At 40.1% G+C, this 21,528-nt stretch overlaps 1 protein-coding gene across 2 annotated transcripts; it reads right to left on the reverse strand.

The window, feature by feature from the left end:
• Positions 1-1,173: 1,173 nt before the first annotated feature.
• On the reverse strand, positions 1,174-17,518 carry sobpb (sine oculis binding protein homolog (Drosophila) b). Of its 2 annotated transcripts, none has more exons than XM_072672779.1 (7): positions 17,342-17,518; positions 13,273-13,408; positions 12,633-12,818; positions 12,390-12,541; positions 10,262-10,363; positions 7,960-9,931; positions 1,174-4,521 (listed from the first exon to the last, which is right to left on the reverse strand). In XM_072672779.1, exons 1-6 carry the CDS (start codon positions 17,432-17,434, stop codon positions 7,967-7,969), a joined length of 2,634 nt encoding a protein of 877 aa, XP_072528880.1. In that variant the 5' UTR covers positions 17,435-17,518; the 3' UTR covers positions 1,174-4,521; positions 7,960-7,966. The 2 variants fall into 2 exon arrangements, with proteins under 2 accessions (XP_072528880.1, XP_072528881.1); XM_072672780.1 differs by having other exon boundaries at positions 17,332-17,376.
• Between the last annotated feature and the right edge of the window lie 4,010 nt (positions 17,519-21,528).

Below are 21,528 nucleotides of genomic sequence, written 5' to 3' on the forward strand. Positions count from 1 at the left end.
GCCTGTTGCTGCACCAGTTGACCAACAGTATCGGACACACTGTGCTGCTGTTGCCCCAAGAATTGACTTTGGGCGTGAACAGCTTGATTCAGGGCCTCCATCCCCGCTGTTCGGAGGCGGTCGGACGAGAATTCTGTCATGGTCCACTCGGTCTGACAATGACGGGAGAACACTCGCAGGGGATGGACCAAAGCGAGGAGTTTACTGATAACAATAAACCGTAAACAAAACAGAAATGCAGCAACGATTACAAGGGAAAAGGAGTAACTTAACAAAACTGTGACAAACAATACTGGGCAAAACAAAAGAACACACCTGGGGCTGGCGAGGCACTAGGGCTGTGCCAGCTGCCGGGGCTAAGCCAATATTGCTACTCCGAAACATAAACTTCCAAGCCGAGCCTGGGGAAACTATGAACTAAGACATAAAGAGTAGCGCTAGTCAGGCGCGTTGAACTTACAAGACTTGAGGGCGTGAGGAGTCAGCCGCCAAACCTAGACGATTGATCCGGTCCGACGGTGAGGAGAGCTAACTGCTGAAACGAGCTGGAGAGTCGCTCATTCCCGGAGCTCCTGGACCCAAGATTGGTGAACCTATGAAGCCTGGCAAGAGATCGCCGCAGACCTGCAGTAGCTCCCTAATGGACCCTGAGACGAGAACTGCCTAGCTAGTTAGCTTTCCCCGCTAAGCTAGCTAGGTAGAAAGAGTCCTCGGTACGAGGATGGACTCTACAGACTAGACCGATGAATCCTTAGTCTCTACCATTAACTGAATAACCTGGGTGCATGCGGTGCACTAAGAGTAATTCTCGGCAACCGGCAGCTGACACTAGCCCTACTTAAATACACCAGCTCACAGGTGTAACACATTAACCAGACAAGGAATAGTCACATGACAAACATAACCAGAAACCAAAATGGCGACGAGGGGTGTCAACTTAAAAGTCCCTTTTAACATAAAAGTCCTTCCTTTGACTAAACATGACATGATTCATTAACATAGAGCTCATTTTCGCCTCTGAGCCGTGGCCAGGGACCGCCTTTTACGACGTGACAGTCGTAGTCCTACAACTTGATGTCTCCGTGTTACAACATCTTAACCACTTCAGGTGCCATGGATGGTGTACAGCCACAGATCATTAATAATAATAAAACAAAATATGAGCCACTGATATAAGGTATTTATGTTTTAATCAAAGGAGACTATGGCATCTCAATAATTGAACATGGACATGAGCTGGTAATCAGATTTAACATCAAATATTTTATAACACAGTGTGCCAAGAGCATCAAATATAGCCACATGTCCAAACAAATACCTTATTTAACAAACCATGGCTTATTTAACAATTTTTGCACTTACAGTGCATTTATCATTACCACATATACACTTTCCAAAAATGGATGAATCAGACAGCAGTTAAAACATTGTCATAACATATTCTGAACTAAGGTATATTAGATTTAAAAATATAAAATGCAGAATATGAGTATGCAAAATGTTTAGATGCTAGAGTAATAATTTAAAACCAGTCCAAATGTTTTTATGATCAGTTTTACGCATCAAACCAAGGGTCCAGCCTTTGGCTCTGTGATCACAGTAGAGGAAGTTCCTGCTTGCAGTTGTAGTTAAAATATAGAAACACTAGCAACACAATATCTGAGGCAGTTCAATCTTAACTTAGGACACAGTGCCTAACCCTGGTCCTGGATGAGTCCCATCCCTCATAAAAAGTCTCAGAATTGCTCAGACTACTTTAACCTCTGAAATTCCCAAGCGTGTTACATTGTAAGGTGTATTACCTAGTAATTACATGGAGAACAATGCAAACTGAGTTATTATTCTGAAGTGAGTAAGAGACGTCTGGTCTGGTGGGTTCTGGACATTCAAGGGGTGCTTTTTATATATACGTTAAGAGAAACCAAATAGTATAAAATATCCTGATATAATACACTCATGTGGCTTTAATAAAAAGAGAGTGATCTGACATAAAGCTAATTATGAACTGCTGCCTTTCCTTAGTAACGTTTTTTTCTTTGTTGTCAATTTTACCATGTTGCCCATGTCTTACATTACAAAAAATACAGTAATAAGGGCTCATGTATGGAAGTTGCTTCAGAGTTTGGTAATTTTTCCATTGAAATTCTGAAATAATGCTGATCTCTAAGTAATGATAATAATGATAATAATGCTGATCTTCACGAGTTAAACATGAAAGATAAAATATCAATGATTTTTAATAATTTTAGGTAACAGCATTATGCAGTCAATATTGTAACATGTTGAAAAGTGTACAACCACAATAAATGGTAATAACCTGTAAGATGATCCTCAGATTTATTGGATAATTATACAGTTGGCAAAGCTTTAAATCTCTGGCTGAATAATTTGCTATTCTTGCAATCCTCCACACTTCTTGCCACATTTAGAGTTTAGTATTTTGGACATGGTTAAGTGCATGTATGTAGCAGAACTAGCATAATTGAGACTGTGTACTGTAATCTTCAAATATAAATTTTAACAAAATACATATGTGAAAAATAATACCTGTGCTTTTCTGGGAACTTGATATGGCAAACTAAATCTGTGTGTATCTGGTATGTTTGTGTGTGTATACGGGGTAGTCTATTAGTAACTGGACAGTGACAATTTTTTTTGATGCTTTAGCTTTGCACTTCAACATGAGATAATAGCAATAGCAATAAAACAATCAAAACAAAAAACAAATAAAACAAAAGTATGAACTTTGGCAGTGCATTAGTTCATTGACCTAACAAAATGTCTACAGTTGATTTTGGATGTGGTCTATCACCATTGTCTCTCGACATAAGCACAGCAGAACCGTCAGTATAGCAGACCATGGCACTAAAACTTAAGTGTACAATTTGGTACATGTTTCGTAAGCTGGAAAAGACAGGTGTGCTTAGCAAGCAGAATTGAATATCCAAAAGATACTGTCAATTGTAAAGAAAAACTGAGAATATCAAGGACTCATCAGATTGACATGACCTCAGGGTTTATCATAAAAGGCAACCTACCAAACCCAGCCTTAAGAACAGGATACAAATGGCAAAGAGGTATTTTTACAAGCCTGTCTTCTAATTAAGGAATAATTAATTTCAGATCCATAGGTATTTGGACAGGTACACAATTTTGAACGTCTACACATCAAGCACATCCTGAATGCTTCCTTTCAAATACACTGAGCTGATGTAGAGAGATAAAAGGAATAAAATTGTGTCATTGTCCAAATACCTTCTGCATTTTTGACAAATGCCCCTGTGGCTTTCAACACTTACTGGAAAAAAGGGCCCTTGGCATCTCATTTGGACAGTTATTCAGATATAGCCACCCTTCTCACACGACACATCAAATTGAGGCCAATAAAATTTCACGATGTATGTCTGGCTTGATTGGATCACTCTTCTTTACTGACATAACAGCAGGACTAATCCTGAAGTGCACAGAAGCATCTTTTACTGATCATATCCAACTCTTTCACTGCCTATAAAATGCAGTATTCGTAATTAGCCAAGTGAATTACCCAACAGGGTACACATTTATCTTACTGTTGACTAAACATCCCCACTGAAGATATCCAGTATGTGACGATGTGTACAACCACCTTATGTAGTCACTGAATGCAAAAGATAAAAGTTCTGCTGTGAAATACTAAAATGTTTGTTTAAAAATGGTAATTTCTTCAATTATTCGGAGAAGAGACTATGTATAGAAAAGGCTGTTTTATATATATACATTTTTACAAAAATGTTTTGGTGTATATATATATATAATAAATCACATCCCCTCAAAATTATGTGAACATTCCATTAACATTTCTTTTCAAATCCTGTTTGCTGGAGAATTCATCAAATTAAGTTGCTACTGTTCAGTTAGTAACAGACTAAGGCATTGGCCAGTATAACAGTAATACTGTATATCGCAGTGTTTAATGGTCGTCAACACCCATGTTGGTGGCACTTGCAGCAACACTGAGCTGTCTAAAACTTGTGTAGGCAAAGGCTAACTCAGTAAATGGGAGGCAGAGATGTTGAAATGGTATTTGGAGACAGAATGAAAAAAGTAGATATCGCTCAACCTTATGTGTGCATGAGTGTGGCTTTTTTAAATGAGTCCTAAAGCCTGCTTGCTAAGCAGTGTGTCAAGTTACACACATATATTGGCAAAAAAGTAAATGCTTGCATTTTGTAAACAGTGAGCCAAAAACAAATGAACACACAGCTGAGTGTTGTAGCACAAGGCTGAAAATACCCCCATGTCTGTGTGAATTTCTAAATGTTTGACAGCAAGCTGTTGCTGTATTTCCTCTGCCTAGTCCTCGGGTACACAGATATCTCACACTAACACTGGTTTGCGTGAATCATGATTCGCGGTCATCAGCAGATGTTTCTTGGTTTCCATGTCCAGTTTCACCACCGCAGGAAACATCTGCATTTTGTATCTCAATTCAGCTGTCCAGCATTCGATGCATATGTTCAGTCAACAAATATCTGAAACACACTGTAGAAAGGAGATCATCATCACTGTGTGATTATTATTATACAGACCTTGTAAACACTTTACATTTTAAAGCAGCGAGGTTGAACCAAGAATATTGTTTAAAAGAATCAACACTCTCAAAATCTTATTCTGAAGTTTCCTGGGGCATTTGTTACAAGGATAATAAAATCCAGTGTTTTGAGGTGAGTGTGTAACTCTTGGGATTTTGTTTAGGCCAAACCAACACTTTAAATGCAAAGATCATGATGTGGTAAAGCAGAACATTTCTTGCTGCTGTGAGCAATGATGAATAGATTACTAATGTAGCTAACAAATAAAGAAACATTATACCCCCACCAATTAGCATCATCCAATCTGCATACCTAAATCATCATGTGGTCGCCTCAACCCATGTTGCATTGTAACTGAAATAAGTGTGTGAGATTATTGTGTGGTAAGGGGAATTATTTTTTTTCCTGAAACTTCACTTTAAGTAAATATAGACTGTAATGCAGTAAAACAGAACATTTCTTATAAGACAGTAACAAGCAGTAGATTACACATGTATACGATATGTGACAGGAGATTAGGAAAACTGTGCTGTACAGTCCTCTTTGCTGCTCTCAGTGGAGTAAGGCAAACTGGTATTGCATAGGCAGTGCTGCAGGCTTTGGTGTACAGTGTGATTGGTTAAGAGGAAGCTTAATTCAGCCCGATCACAGTTGCTGGTCTGTAAAACATCTATGACAGCTGGGTTTTGTGAACCAACTGAACTTGGACTGATAGAAGGTTCTAAGATCAATCAAAATTCTACTTATCCAGTCTTGAGACAATACCCCAAAGCACCACACTGGTAAAGTTTATACTTTAAAGCAAATGTACATGCCTACTACCTAAAACTGTGGGATTAATAAGAAGTCAGAAATTAATTGTGGATTAGTAAAAAGACACTCTATATATTTAAAATGTATCATTTTCATAGTTTTGCTTTCTGGCAGAGCAAATGTAAAATCATTTAACAATAAAAGTATGCAGTATGGAAAATGAACACTCCACTATCAGTTGCAGGAGATGGTATTTCCGGTATAGTGCTCAGGCCTGCTGCAGGGGTTATTAAAGTATAAAGTAACAGCTTTGGAATCATATGCTCTGAGAATCGCTTTGAAGGGCTAGTATTGCAGAGGCCTCATGCAGAGGTTACAATCACACAACACACATGCAGTTAAATTCATGTAAATTAGCTTTAGCTCAGATATACAGAAATGCAAAAGTGTGTACACTCCTGATCAAACTTTGTGTTACAGTAAATAGTTAACTGGAGAATAAAAGATTAACTGAACTGCCAGTTGAGGATGATATTTTAAAACATTTTAAGCAGGATTAGTGAATTATTATTATTGTTGTTCTGTACAACCCCAACAGATTTGAGTGTTCAGATTTGAGGTCTCAGAATAAACTTGTTAGGACTATAACATATTTACTATCATTATTAAAGTCATCACCAAAACCCACAAGGGACTACCACAAGAGGTGTAAGCTGAAGGTTTTGGTATAGCCCTCACAATTCCCTGACGTAAACGTCATCAGAAATCTGTGGATAGACTACAGCAGAAGCTAACTGCAGAGTCGAACAAGGCTAGATATTGATAACACCTAGATACAATAAGGGGAGTGTCTACAACGACAAAGTTAATTGATCTACACAGATAAATGAATACATCACTGACCTGACCTGCAAGTATCACCAATTTTACCCCTGACAGTTGCTGTTCTTGGCTACCCATTTAAATCAGCCACTTTACTTACTCCGCCACTATACAAGCTGTGATAATTGCCAGTGGGGGTGTTACCACATACTGATCATCCAGGGTGCCCATTTTGTTTGCTTTGTGCCCTTTTCACTTTTTTGAAAGTGTTAAAGAATTTTGCTTAAAATATTAAACATGCATGTGAAATTTTCATGACCAATCCTTTGCATAAAAAAATATATACACATGGTCATATCAGAATATGATGACCTCCCCTGGTTTGGAATGTTTATTGCAAACAGGTTTTCCTGTGTTTGTTTGAGTAACTGCCACTACTGTCCAATGGCTTTCTACTAAATTTTGGACTATTACTGTGAGGATATGATTGCATTCAGTGAGAAGAGGTCAGGATGTTAGATGTTTACCAACCCACTTCATCCCAAAACTATTGGATGGAACATATATATATGGAGCAGTATAACTGTGTACTCTGGAATGATGGTGCTCCATTCAATACGTTTAATACCTACAGTGTAATTAAAAAATGTACATGTAATGTGAACAGCTAAGATAAACTACATATGTAGTCTCACACACAAACACACACACACACATGCACCCTATATTTGACCTTCTCATTTCTGCAGTAACCTGAGAACACTGCACAGAAAAGTCCTCCAAAGGCAACATCTGGAGCTATACACAGTCTCTCTTTCTCTCTCTCTTCTAACACACACACACACACACACACACACACACACAGGCAAACTTGTGTCTGGGTTTTTGTAAGGTTCTCTGGTTTCAGCCTTTTTCTCTACTAATGCAACTTTAGAACTATGAGAAGGACTGTTCATCTGTTTGGCGCCACTATGTGGGACAACCCAGTGCACACACACTGTGTACTTTTACTTTGTGTGTGTGTATGTGTGTGTGTGTTTAAATTTATTTACTTATTATAGATTTACTGATTGATGTACGTATTTAGATAGGGATTAGTGAAACATCTCATTCACAATATTATTCCCTTAACTCAAATGTAGCTGATTAGCCATGCTGGGGGTTTGAAGTGTGCTTCTTTTTATAAGGTTAATGAACAAGTAATGGAATACTGTACTAATTAACACAGTGCTAAATGCCTATGTAAATCATCACAAACTTCTGAAGAGAAATGGCTCTAATGGGGAAATGGTTTCTAACATGAATCAAGTCAAGAGTGTTGTGATTGAGATATAGAGTCCACACAATGTTAGTAATCATCAGGGTTATTAGGATTAACGAAAACTATTACTAAAACAAAAACTAGTGGTGAAATAGTATAATGGCTACCTGTGATAAAAATAAAAATGTTTCCACAAACTTAATAAGAAACTAATGAGTCGTTCAAAACAAAAATAACCCCCCAGCATCTGTTACTTGTTAGCTTCATTAGCCTGTTCACTTTGCGCTGTCCAAACTCTCTTTTAGAGGACTAGAATCGAGCACAGTTCAATGATTTCCCAGCCTTCCAACACTGAAGGCTCATCAAGTTAAACCAGGTATGTGATTAAACTGTACTTGACACTGGTTGTCCAAAAGTTTCACACCCCTGTTCAAAGCTCCTGCCCTTAACTAAAAAAAGCTAAATTCCGGATTATATCCAAACTATGACAACAAGGGTATCAGCTTCTATAGATAATTATAGTAAAAATGTGCATGTGAAATTCTTTCTTACCTGTCTTTTACTTATTTTGGTCTCTAATTCTTAGGCATCTCCTCTTCAAAGCTGGCTCTGCATTCAGATGGACGTTGCTCTGTTCAACGCTGTGTGAACTCTTGTCCCAAGTGTGCATAATTGTGTACGAAAGTGTATGTGCAGCTGTTTGTGTGATGGTGTGAGCATTCTTCTCTCGTAATTTTGGTGGGATTGATCGCGCATAGGTGTGCTCCTCATCAGCCATAGGAGTGTCACCATCTGTGGGCCCTGTCCTGCTGTCCTCTGATTGGTCTGTTTGGCAGTCTGTTTGCTCTCCTGAGCAAGAATGGTTTATGCTAGGATCATGGCTCTCTGAGAAGTTTTCTTTCACGTCTTCTCTTTCACAGAGTTTTCTTTCTGGGTCAGGGGATGGAGCTAGAATTTGTGTGGAGTTTGTTCTGTGTTCAGAAGGTGCATCAAGTCTGTCCAACGTCACTGGGGTGGCTTGAATGGTGGGCAAGTGGTTTGAGGAATATACAGAGGGCAACAAGACAGGAGTAGCAATTGAGTTGCTTAGTACAACAGAACCTGTAGCAGTGACTACGGAAGGGGCATTAATGCTACATGGGTTAAGAGCTTTCCGTAGAACAAGTGAAGTGGTTAGTGTGTGTGTTGGTGAAGATGTGCATGTACTATGGGCTGAACTGTGTGTGTTTATTAAGGGTACTTCTGAAGCGCCCGTGTTATGATTAGGGGACTGCTGTGCAGTTGAATCATCCTCATCCTCTGGGGTGCTCCAGCCAGGCCCTTGTTCAGCCTCTCTCTGCTCAAGGACAACAGGGGCATCAGGCTCCTGTTTCACCGGGTGTCTGTGGACCACTCTCTGTATCACCTGCCGCTCCCTACCATCATCCCTGTGCTCTGCCACTTTAACCACTGGCAGAGGAGGAGTGGTATTAAGCTCTAGATGAGCAGATAAGCTCTGTGAAGTCAAGGATGAAAAAGGGGAAGTACAAAAATCTGGAGGGGATGGGGGCTGTTCAGTCTTTACTCTGTGCTCAACTAAACTGTGAGTGATAATCTCACTATTCTCAGAAACCTTCTCTTCCACTAAATCTCCAGAAACAACTAACATGGTTTCTGTCCCACTTTCTCCTTTCCCCTCTGGGTTCTGAATGACACTTGTATGACTAGAAACACTAGATTTGATAGGTATAGGTATGGGTATAGGCACGGGCACAGGGAGGGGAACGATAATTGGGTATGGCACAAGGAGTGTAGGTTGAGGACATGGGAATCCCAGAGATGGTACAAGTGGAGGAATGGGGTGAGGGTACGTGGGTGCAAAGGGCAAGACCGGTCCTGTATATGGGTGCAAGAGGTGCGTTGGGGGAAGCGGGTGAATGGAAGGTGTTTGTAATTGTGGAGATGGGTGCAGAGGTCTCTGGGTTGGGCTGGAAGCGGGGTTGCGAAGTGGCTGGTGTACTGGGCTGTGGAGGCCTTGGGCATGGAGGGGCAGCCGGAGGAAGGGTGTAGGGTTCTGAAGCACCCGTGGTTGGTCTACTGCAAGCCGAGGGGCAGCACGTCCACTGTGGAGCTGTGAAGAACTCAATTTCTCCTGCTCTTTCTGATGCTGGGCTGGGATAGGCGCTCTCACCAAAGAAGATGCAGAAGAACTTGACAACACTGTGGCTTCTGACGATGACACCGGTGTAGGCGCTTCTTTGGGTGAAACTGCTTTGCTGTCTCCTTCCAGGGCAGGGTTATCCCAGGACTCTGGTGTGAGAAGAGTTTGACTCTCTCCAGTGGCTCCAGAGGCTGGATGACTCTCCTTGTCTGGGTGGCTGGGACTGGATTCAGCACCAGTAGTAAGTGCGGCCCGGGCTTCCCGGTAGAATATGTCCATCTTGTACTGGTTTAGGCACTTGGTGCTGCAGAACTGAAGCCTTTCTTCACCTGCACCAAAGTCCAGGTACTTGGTGTGACGCACATGTTTGCACCAATCACACACCTGTAGGGTACAGGACAGACGCCTAAATAATTTTGCGTTGTCAGCCTTTTATTGTGCATGTGTGACATGAAAAAAGGGAGCAAATATAGACGTGAAATTATATCCCATCCTAAAATACCTACAACAAATCAGCCCCCTCTAGTTGGGAAACTGGATACGGCACAACAGTAAAACATATGTAAGGTTCAGTTATAAACACTAAAGCATGGGTGCACATGCTGGCTCTTGCAGTTAAAGTGGTAAAATATGCCAGTGTTAAGTGGGAACATTGGTAAGTGGGAACATTTTTGGTCACCCAGAGACTATGCTTAAGAGCTTGAACCCGCATACTCGTGTATTGCTGTTCATCTTGAGCATCAGCTGAGGAGGGGTTTCCACTGTTTGTCCAGGAGATGGAGGAGATTGGTCACTGTGCCGATCTTCGTCTCGAGCCTGAAAAACGAACAAAGTAAATTGTGAAATGGTGTGTTTTTTTCACATAAAACCTAAAAAACCATAGCAGTAGCTAGTGTGTGCATCACTGTGCTTTCAATGTTTCTGTTGAAAACAAGCTCTGTTTGTGACTATTCAGTGTGTGTTTTGCGCAAGTATGTGTGTGTAGTGACTGCTCCAGATTGCGGTAAGCTGATCCTGTGTTGGCTGTACCCCGCGCTCTCCCTGTCTCGCTAGTGTGTGTAGAGTCTGAAACCTGATGCTGCTGCGGTAAAGTATGCACTGCAAGAGGACACCCGTCTCCCCATGGCGGCCCATAGTCCTTCCTCTCAAACAGGCTGATACTTGTCTGTGTAACTCTCTCTTTCTCTTGCTGGTCTGGCTGAATTACTCTGTTTCAGATTCCGCTCTTTTCCATCTTCCCCTTGGTTTTTTGTGGAAATACACCTAATAGCATAAACAGAAACGAGCTATAAACCAAGTCTTCCATAGACTGCTTCAAAGATACTAAGTGATGTGTATAGGTGCATGTTTGACATTTGTGGTGGTGTGTATGTTAAAATGCATTTAAGACAACACTGAAGAGCATTCCATGAGTAGCATATAAATCAGTGTGAATATGAAACCTTGGTATAAGTGGATTAGCTAATGCTATCCTATTGAACTAATCATCACAGGAGTATCCCACCTCTGCTATTCAGAATGAACTTTTGCTGAGAACGTGGCTTGATCAGATTACTAGAGAATATTTCAATAAAAGTGTTTGTGAGAGTTTGTTGTGCTGAATACACAATAATTCTGTTTATTATTGTAAGGTATTTAGAATCTGTCACCTTGGCTGTGGGATCCTTTTTAGCCTTCTTTCTGTTACAGGGTAAAAGACCCTACACACACACACACACACACATAGTGGCATACGATCAGCAGCCTTGAGCTCTTCTTATGGATGCTACTGCCATGAGATCATGACACACCTGACTCTGTGAGCACTTAAATACATTCCACTGTGGTTAGGATGTGTGCAGGCCAAGGTTGAGGCCACCAGTCAGTAAATTCAGAAACCACCCCAAACTTTTGGAGCACTTTAACTTTGTATATAATCTAAAGAGTTTAAAATAACTACTTTCTTCAACCTCCATGTGTTCTTTACAACTGAACTCAATTAAAACGTTTTTGTTTTATGTAAATTATCTTTGTTCTAATTAGGCACCTTCCCAAGTGACATGAGGCACACTACATTCAGAATAAAGGCTCAATGCTCAATTAGTATCTGCAGTAACAGCACTCCTTACTAAGTCAACGTAAATTGGTAAGGAAATGTCTGTAGGTTGAATGGGCAATCAGATGTAAACATGTTTATTGGTGTGACCTCACAACCATGAAAAAAAGTTCCTGTTTCTACAGCTTAGCTGCCATACATCGATCAGCCATAACATTAGCATTTCTGTGCTATCTGGCACCAAGGTGTTAGTAGAGAGGAATGGATCCATAGATTGTATCACTGAGCCTCAGGTGCCCATGACCATGTCGCCGGTTCACCCCATGTCCTTTCTTTGACCACTGCATACCAGAAAACCCCTGCTTTTTGTTTTAGAGATGCTCTGACCATCCGAGTGTCTATCCATCACAATTTGGCTCTTGTCAAAGTGGTCTAGATTCTTACGCTTGCCCATTTTTCCTGCTTTCAACAATTGACTGTTCACTTAGTGCCTAATATGTCCACCACTTGACAGATGCCACTGTAGATGATCAGTGTTTTTCATTCAACTGTCAGTGATGCTAATGTTATGGCTGACTATTTATACAGGCCAGTTTATCATTTTGAAACAATATACAAACTACATGATTTTATTTGTGTGTTTAAAACAGCAATGATAAGTTTTGCCATATGTTATCTGGATTATGGGCCTTAATGAACTTTATTCCAGCTCCCAGAATCTGAGACTTGTTCAGACTATCTGTGAACCAGAGACAATCTGGAGACAATAAAGAACCTCTGTTGATGAGACAAAGAACAGACACAGACCTTGTTGCGTTTGAAGTAGGCACGGCGGCACATGGCAAAGCACTTCTCACTGCAGAAGCTTTTCAGCTCAGAGCCCATGATCAGAGAGTAGCGTTTCAGCCCTTCTTTCTGACACCATACACACACTATTTGAATATTCTGCTGCTCTTCCACTGGAAGTGAGAAACAGAGAGATTAAGGTTACTGTGCTTGTTACGGATGGGGTGACTGTGAGCATGTGTATGTGTAGCTGCTGATGCACACCTGTGGACGGCTTGATGAGTGGCACTACGACATGCGTGCTGTGCAAGTCCTTTGTGTGGGGAGAGGATGAGGACGAGGAAGGAGAGCGTGGAAAGCAGGCAGATTCTCTCACTCCATTTTTAGCAGATGCAGAGGAACAGGATGGGACTTTACTCTCCACTACACTGGGCTTTGGATCAGAATTCTCTGGAGAATAACCATGAAACATAAACATAAATCAGGAATTGAGAGGGCAAGAAATCATCAAATTTTTAAATATAGAACACAAAGTAATTAAAACTTAACAACAACCTAACATACAGGTAGCTAATTAACACACTAGCAATAACAAAACTATATTGTACTTTTGTACTTTTTGCCATGTCTGTGAAAACTGAAACAAGTGCAAAAATAACGTTAGAGTCTAATAATTCACTAGGAAAACAATATATAAATGTGTTTCAAATATGTTTTTGCTTGTCAGAATACAATATAACATTAAAATAAACAATCTTAATACAGTATAAAGTAGTAGGGGTGTGTGAAGAAATATGTAAACATATCTAAATGCATTTTCACAAATCACAATAATATTAATTGCATTATTTGACAAGCAGACAAATTACAAATCTACATGTTTATGTGGGTATGTCTGTCTGACCTTTAAGCACAGATACATGATGGCGTCTTGTTCTGTTGGAGAAACTCCTGACGTCAGCGGCCTCTGCATCCTGTAGGTCCACTTTATCATAGCCATACCATCCCAGCAATTCATTCATCGTGCTTTCTGCAAAGCTCTGAAACACACATGCGCACAAACACACACTATATACGGTGTAGTAAATTCAAAGTCTAAGAATTTCTAATAGAAATAGATACTGTCACTTTTAAAGGGGCAGTAACCTTCATTGCTACCTGAGTCCATGTGGTTCACCTGTTTCTATGGTTTATGTACCAAAAACAATCAAAATTACTCAGCTCCCATTGTAAAGTAGGTTTATTAGCAAAATTTACAAACTTTTGGGGCCAGTTTCCGAAAAGGCCCAGTTTTGTTTCCACAGAACAGAACCCCAAATGTCTGTTTCTTATTTATATGGTTTTGAGCTGACTTTTCTTGTGCTTTCGGGTCAGCAGAATAGAGGCGTGTGGGCATGGAGAGGCGTGTGGGCATGGAGAGGCATGTGGGCATGAAGCATTTAGTTTGCACCTTACTATGCAAAAAGAAACCTCAGTGCACAAAAACAAAAACACCTCATTCAATGGACTGTTTTATAGCTTAATTTCCATTTGTCTACTGTATACACTGAAGAGTGAATAGAATGCTTTAATTATTGTTGTATCTATTATTTAGATATTAATCTTAAGACTATTGTCATGATTATCCAGTATGAACAGAATGTTCTATGCAGCAAAGCTATGCAGTTGCAGGGAAGAATTAAAACATGGGACCTCCAACTGGTCATTTGACTTTAAAGGGTTAACCAGTTTTGTTTACGTGAAGGCTATGTAAGATTAAGTGGAATATTCACTATGCATCAATGTCTGTATGCCCACCCCTAAAAAAATAAATGAACCCCACAAACATTCTGAATTGCTCTTTGTTGGCAAAGAAGGGATACTTCATTATGAACGGTTGACATAAAATCTGGCTAAAGAGCAGAGAGACCTCTTCGCTCCCTCTGTCTGTTGCAGATTAAAGAGGTAATCTGATTCATGCTTAGCTGAAATCAGAGGAGGACACAAAACACCACAGCTGGGCTTTGGGCTTCCCAGAAATCCCCCTCCTCTGTAGCCCTCACGTCTACACTCCTCCAGTTCCCCCTTTCCCTTCTCGTCTTCTCTGCTTTCCCCACTCAAGGATCCAATTCATCCTCTTTTCCCTCGTCCTCCCTTTCCACTCCTCCAGTTGCTTTTAAAGCTCTCTCCTCACTCATCTCTCCTCCAGTTCTCACAACCAAAACAAACAGTTAGGGTGACTCACTCGCTCACTCTCTCTCTCTGTTACCTGATTCCTCAGCCCTTCTCTTATTTCACTCTTTCTTGCAAAAACAGGGCAAATTTAGCTCCTCTGCTCTGCCACTCATAACATTAATCCACAGAAACGGCTCAGTATAGAAAAAACCTACAACTGTGTGTATGCTCATGCTATTGATGGGAGCTGGCCAAGTCAGAAGGTCTCTAGAGAAGAACTGTTGTATTGTAGTGTCCTTCAGTATGAGCCTCTAAATGCAGTAAGTTAATGTTCTGTCTTTAACCTGGCTTCTCCATCATAAAATCACACTATTTTACAATAAGTAAGGATGCACAGTAATGCCAGAATCATTATATTTAATATTGGGTAATTGCTTAAAAAAGCATTAAACAGAAACTTCTTCAAAAAAGTATTTTTGAATTGGCTGGTATGTCCCTGCAACAGCTCACAGGAGCATAGCATACTATGCATAGCTTACCATATCAAAGCTTTCCTTTTGATTTAATACTGTAATGAGAAGACTGTAGTTATTTTTTTGTAATTGTTTCTGGATGTAGCTGTCTTTCCAGCACTATGTGCATTTAGATATCTAAAGAGATTGTAGTTGGTTGGCTAGTGTTAGCCTTTTAAGTTCCTCTTTCAATGAGTGGTTAGCTCTAGTCTGAAGCAGTCAGTTTGAGAGAAGTAATGATAAAAAATGGTTGGTTGGTTTTAGCTTTTAGCTAAGCATTGATACCTGCTTGCTTCCCCATCCTAATCTAGCCTCCTATGCCCAATCCGGTGATGCTATTTCTACATATTTTGTCCAAGACTATGTGACGCTACATTCAAAAACATTAAATCATACAAGAGAACAGACATAAAGGATAAAAATAAACCCATCATAATAATGTGTAAAATGTTTAAATGTGTAAATCAGCTATTATTTAGTAGAATTATATCCAGCCAGATTTTAGAGTTCCGTCCGAAAATATTAGCATTATGAACTAAACTTCACTGAAGTGTAGCAAGCTGCCATACTAATATGGTGTAACACTCTAGCGAAAAGTTTCGCCTGATTTAATATTTTGGTATTTTTTTGATGTTGAAAAATAGGAGGACATATATACACATGGTGAAGAGGGAGGCTACTGCTGCATCCTGTTTCTGGGACATAGCGCTTCTGTAGCCATGACTGAAGCCATTTTTTGAGCCTCCTCGATCCATGAACTCACACAAGGACGTGAATGATTGAATACGGGTACAGGAAAAGTTGCTGTCAGGCTGTAGCATGCATGCTTCCCAAAGCAGTCAATGAGTTTGACTGCATCACATTTTCAGGGTTCAAAGGGGCTTTGGTTTTGGTTTTAAATAAAATGAGCAAAGACTGTTATGTAACAGTCTTGGGGTTTTGAAATCAACACATTTTTTGTTTCTGAAGGAAGACACAGCAGGGTTTGAGGTTCAAGGTATGTCACAAATACAGTCTTCCATTCTAACACACCTTAACTATAGTGCAGATTTTCAGACACAGCATAATTTCTGCTGAATCATATGATATTTTTTTGTGAATCCTTTTATCCTTATCATGCATAAAGAGATAACCCAGAAAGTTGTGCTTTCTGTGCATCGCCCTGGGTTTATAGCACTTTTTCATAGTAGTGCTTCAGATAAGTGGAGCGCACTGTGTGTGTTCTCATTCTGTTCGCTGTTGAGATTGATTACACGAAAGACCGCATCAGTGTCCATCTCCCCGAAGATTACGCCAAACCCACACATATTGTTTTACTGTTTTCTCATTAGTGGGAGGTGGGCCTTTCTCCCCCGCTTCTCCGCAGTTCCCACAATGTTTTTCTTGTTTTTTTTTTTATCTCTGCAGTTCAGACAAACATCTGCTCAGTGTGGGAGTTAGCCCTCTCCCAAATCGCAGCGAGCGCCGCAGCCAAAGGCAACAAAACCCACGGTGACCCCCTGCTCGAGCTCTGGACGCACTTACATCAGGAGCGTCTACAGTTTCACGTGTTTGGATTAAAATTAGTTAAGTTGTAACCCTACACTCTCCGCCTCCATGGATATCATATGCTGCCATCCAAAATGGCTCACACAAAGAGACCTGCGCCGTTTCCTCCAACTCAGACATGGACACCCTTCAAATGTCTCTCACGCAGAGGTTGTTCTGTAAACCTAGAAGAGACTCCGTGGTACTGCATGTCAAATTTAGCTGCCAGGATTTCGCTGAGATGGATGAATCATAGTCTTGCATTAAACTGCTTTGTTTTTTTTTTCATTTAATAATCATATTTGGTCTGGAAAACGCTGTTAAAAGAGCCTCCAAATGTCACAACAGCACAAGTAGAGCTCAATCTGAAATGAATGACAAACGATGTGAGACAGAAGTCACCGCATTTCACAACGTGAAAAAGCGACCTCCTTATATCAGCTTAACTGAATCCATAAGCACGTTGCGCTTTGAGGGCACCTAACGTTACGCAAAATGACCGCACAGAGAGCGCACATCTGGGCCAGCTGCGTATGGTCAAGCGGGCTGGACACTTCAAAATTAACGGTCGTCCCTAAACGACAGTAAACCACACATCGTTTCTATGGACAAATGAAGCCAACCGTGCGCATACACAGTAAATCCGCCGCGCGAGCAGCATGTTGAAGCTGCCGCGTCATGGTGTAGCACTTCGGACAACGACGACGACGCACGCTCACTCATTGCGCGCCCACAAACTTCCAAAGTGAAAGTAAAAAAAAAATACACACTCGCCCGTACCTTCATCTCCTGGCTGACTTCTCTTTTGACGGGATGAGCCGGCTTTCTGCTCCGCTTGTTTTCCGGTGGCCTCCCTTTTTCCATCTTTGGCATCGTTTGCACTAGAGCGCTGCGAGAGAGCGAGAGCGAGACAGACAGGGAGAGAGAGACGCGAAAGCGCTCTCGCTCTGGACACTAAAGTGCACATAGCGGTGCGAACATGCGCGCTGAAACAATGCGCGAGGGGGGAAGGAGTGGGGAGGGGCTCAAGCTGCAACCAAACACCTGGAGCCCACCTCTCACACACTGCCTGCGAGCAAACTGATGTATATGTGCTGAGCTCTCAGTAGGCCTACTGATACTGTCTGCTCTTCATGACACATCATGGTAGAGAACCAGCCCTAACCAGCGTTTCCAACCTGTAACTGACATATATGACCACCTGCATGGTTGGTTCACTTTCTGAACTCACCAGCATGCTCCACTTATCCCCCTGTTAAGACCGATCCTGCATGCACTCTTACTAAACACATTTTACTCATATAAGTAATTATATTCAGTTCATTCTGTATATTTTAACATAGCGATCATATATCTAATATTAATTTCCAGTCTAACATCAATCTCTGGCTTTCAGTGGTTAAATCTGCAGTTCCATGTACTATTAGCCTTAGGTCTTTAGCAAAAAAAAAGTGTTTTCCCCACTCTTCCCTATTAAATGACCAGTGTTGGACTAGGGCATGTGGTTCAGAGCTACACAACAAAATCAGCAGTGTTGCAGAACCAACAATTACAAGTAATATTATGTAGCATTCATAGCTTATAATACACAAAAAACAGCTTCAAAATCATTTTGATGCTCCGCTGATTTGCAGTAGAGAGAATAGCATCTCTATTGTTGCTACTTCAGGCTCAGCACTTTGGCTACAGCACTTGGAGGAGCTGCATGAGACAAGAACTGCATATCGCTGCATAAGCCAAGTCATATTTGTGTAAAATTATATAGTATTACTCTATTGCATCAGACAGTTCTGTATCTCTGAGCTTGTCCAGAAATGCATGTATAAAGCATGTCCTTCAGAGGGAGCTCCAAAGCTGAATTAAGTATAACTGTGTGCTTTTATCAAGACATGATTAACCTAGCCAAACATGGATGGGGAGAAACAAACCCATAAGAGAGCTATATTACCCTTCATAGTGAACTTTAAATGCAGCAGCGCTCTCTTACAGATCAGAGCTATTTTTACTTGTTGATCAGGTTTCGTGTCTTCATCTAAATAAATACCAGGACTGAAACTGTAGCAAAATTACAATAATACATTTAAGGTTGTGCTGTACCGTAGATTGGCAGTGGTTTGCTGAACTTCCCCTGCTAACCATTGACAGCTCTGTTCTAGAGATTCGTTCACATTGCAGAGAATCGTATTTAGTGCTTCAACATCAGCTTCACAGTGAAGAAAGTCCAGCAGGGCTTCTACTTTCTGCAAAGACTGAGAAACCTCTACCTCCCATCCTTACCAGAGGGACTGTAGATTGTCAGCTGCATTTTTGCCTGACTAGAAATTCCATTGTACAATGAATGCATAACATAATTATTGCACAGATGTTAGCACATTTGAACTGTATGTGTCTTGCGTAGTGTTATGTTGCTCTGTGTGGCACAATGGTCCTGGAGAAATGTAAGTTTGCTTCATTGTGTTCTTGTTTTTTTCATTACTGTATTCATTACTGTATGCTTATTTCTTATTTCATACTTTTGCAATGACTCTGTAAGCTTATTCACACCCATTTCAATTATAAAAGATGGTTCAGGTTCACAAAACAAAAGTGTTTTTTGAGGGCTGATGTCCAGCGTATTTAGATGACTCCCCTGCCCATATGGTCAAGCCAGCCTCATACTGAGCACTCTAAAATAATCCTAATTTACAATCAGGATTATCCTAACACCACAATCCAAACAGGGAAACTAGACCATGGGGCATATAGATGCCAGTGTTTCATGGTGCTTCCGTGTTTGTGTTACCTTCTGGCATTTTCCTTTTAATCAGGAATTATAGTCCTGATTATTATTATAGTCAGTTCTATATCAATTATAGTGAGATCTAGCCAAATGTTTTCTGTACTTTCCTAAATCAAAATAGAACTAATTCTATCTCTTTGCATTTTTCAGAGTTAATGACTGCCCACTTGTCTGGCCTGACACTGAAGACTGACCGCCGGGCTCTCCTGCTAGTTGCCTTGAGCTACTGCCATCTGCTGCAAACTAGTTGCCATCTCCATTACAGGCAATGCTGAACTATTTGCTACTGTTATAATTAATATTACCAACCATAATTTCTTTTTGCCTTATTACTGGAATCCTGCAGAACTGCTTTTCAACAATGTTAGCTGTAAAAAGCAATTTACAAATAAAATGTATTTGAATTCAATCTATCTATTAACCAGAGGCTGATTATCCCTATTCTAAGGCATCACTCGGTATTTAATATTCAGTATCTTCATGTCTTACAGTAAAGGTGACATTTAGATATTTTTAAATAAATACAACAATCGTGGATGATCAGCAGTCGTAAGATGAAAAATAAGTTTTACTATTTCTTTCTCTCTCACAGATACAGTGCTGATCTCTGTTTTCATGTTTCGAAGGATCCATGTGTTTATGTGTTTGAAAGCTCTTTCACTAGAGTGTAGAGTAGCTCAGATTTCAGGCCTATCTGGAGCCCTGTGGCTGACATTGGACCTCAACTAGTAGTAATCATTGCAGCTACGAAGGTATGACAACAAATCTAAATCAGAATCACTTTTATCCGAAAAGTATGCATGAAAAATTAGACAACATTTAATATGTTGACCATGCATTTTTTCAGTTTTCAGTGTTGAGCTTGCATCGTGTAACTTTATGTAGAATTGTTATTGCACAAAAATATCCGTTGTGAAATTGTGCTACCAATATAGCATGAAACAAAAACTGGGATCAGTTTCAAGTTAAAAGCCTAATGTAGATCAGAAATAAGTGTATATGAGCATTGTGTAAATGGTTTACACATTATATATTATATACACATAATGTACATTATGATGCTAAAGGTGTCTATTGGAGAGATCACTTAGTTCCTAGCACCAAGTTCCTAAAACAACCTTAAAGTGGATGGTTCTTTAAAGTGATGAACCAGAATTGTTTAACCTAACCTCTGTTTATTGGTAGTTTGCTGTTAATTACCACGGACATTAATTCTGACACATTTCCATGAACTTATTATTTATTATATTTAGTCAAATGGGTGTTGCTTGTTGTGTTATGTGCTTAGCATCTTACAGTCATTGCAGTGACATAAAATACTATAAAAGAAGTCACTTAAGTGTATTGTTCAGTGTTTCTGTGTCATTTAAAATAAATATATTCAGAGATCTAGGCAGTAATAAATATATACATATGCATGCAGGAGATTATGATAATCCCGAATACATTTAGTCTTTACTCACTAAAACTGCATGTATTTGAGATGTTGCTGAAAAGGATTTCAATTTAGAATAAAATATAATATACTATGACTTTAATGTAAATAAAATACATTTAAAACTTCTTGTACTGGCTTCAACTTTTCTCATTTATGATGTGTGATCTGCAATATTCACATTAAATTAATTCATAAACAGTTGGTCACAGAGTTGACACAAGACGCCATCTAGTGGCCCAATGGTCTAATTACATTATGTGTTGACATGAAATCTGTAATGCGGGGTGGGCAATTTCAGTCCTGGAGGGCCGGCTTCTTGCGTTTCCTGTTTGCTTTTCTGGCTCAAATGCACCCGATTCAACTCCGTTAATTGCCAAGTTTAGTAGGTCTGTTAGATCATGGAAATCAGGGAGATTTGCTAGACTCCGCCCCCTGTTGCCCACCCCTGCTCTAAATGTATTTCCCTTTGAAGAAACTCACTGCATTGTCATGCTGTGCCACATGATCAGATATACATATATATGTAATGTTTATGGGGCACTTGTCAGTGAAGAAAGCATACTGATTTATTTTAAAATTGCCTTAGTTCTATTGACTGGCCCTTATGGACTGTTTTTGTAGCTCACTTGCATGTTTTACTGAGCTAATCACTAGCAGGTGGCAGTACACATTGAAAACACATTAAAACTACACTAATTACAAACAAACAAATAAAGAATACATTGGGATTTTGTGTGAGTGTGATAGTTT

The sequence above is a fragment of the Salminus brasiliensis genome, chromosome 2 (genome assembly GCF_030463535.1).
Source record: "Salminus brasiliensis chromosome 2, fSalBra1.hap2, whole genome shotgun sequence".
In the NCBI taxonomy this organism is placed as follows: Eukaryota; Metazoa; Chordata; class Actinopteri; order Characiformes; family Bryconidae; genus Salminus; species Salminus brasiliensis.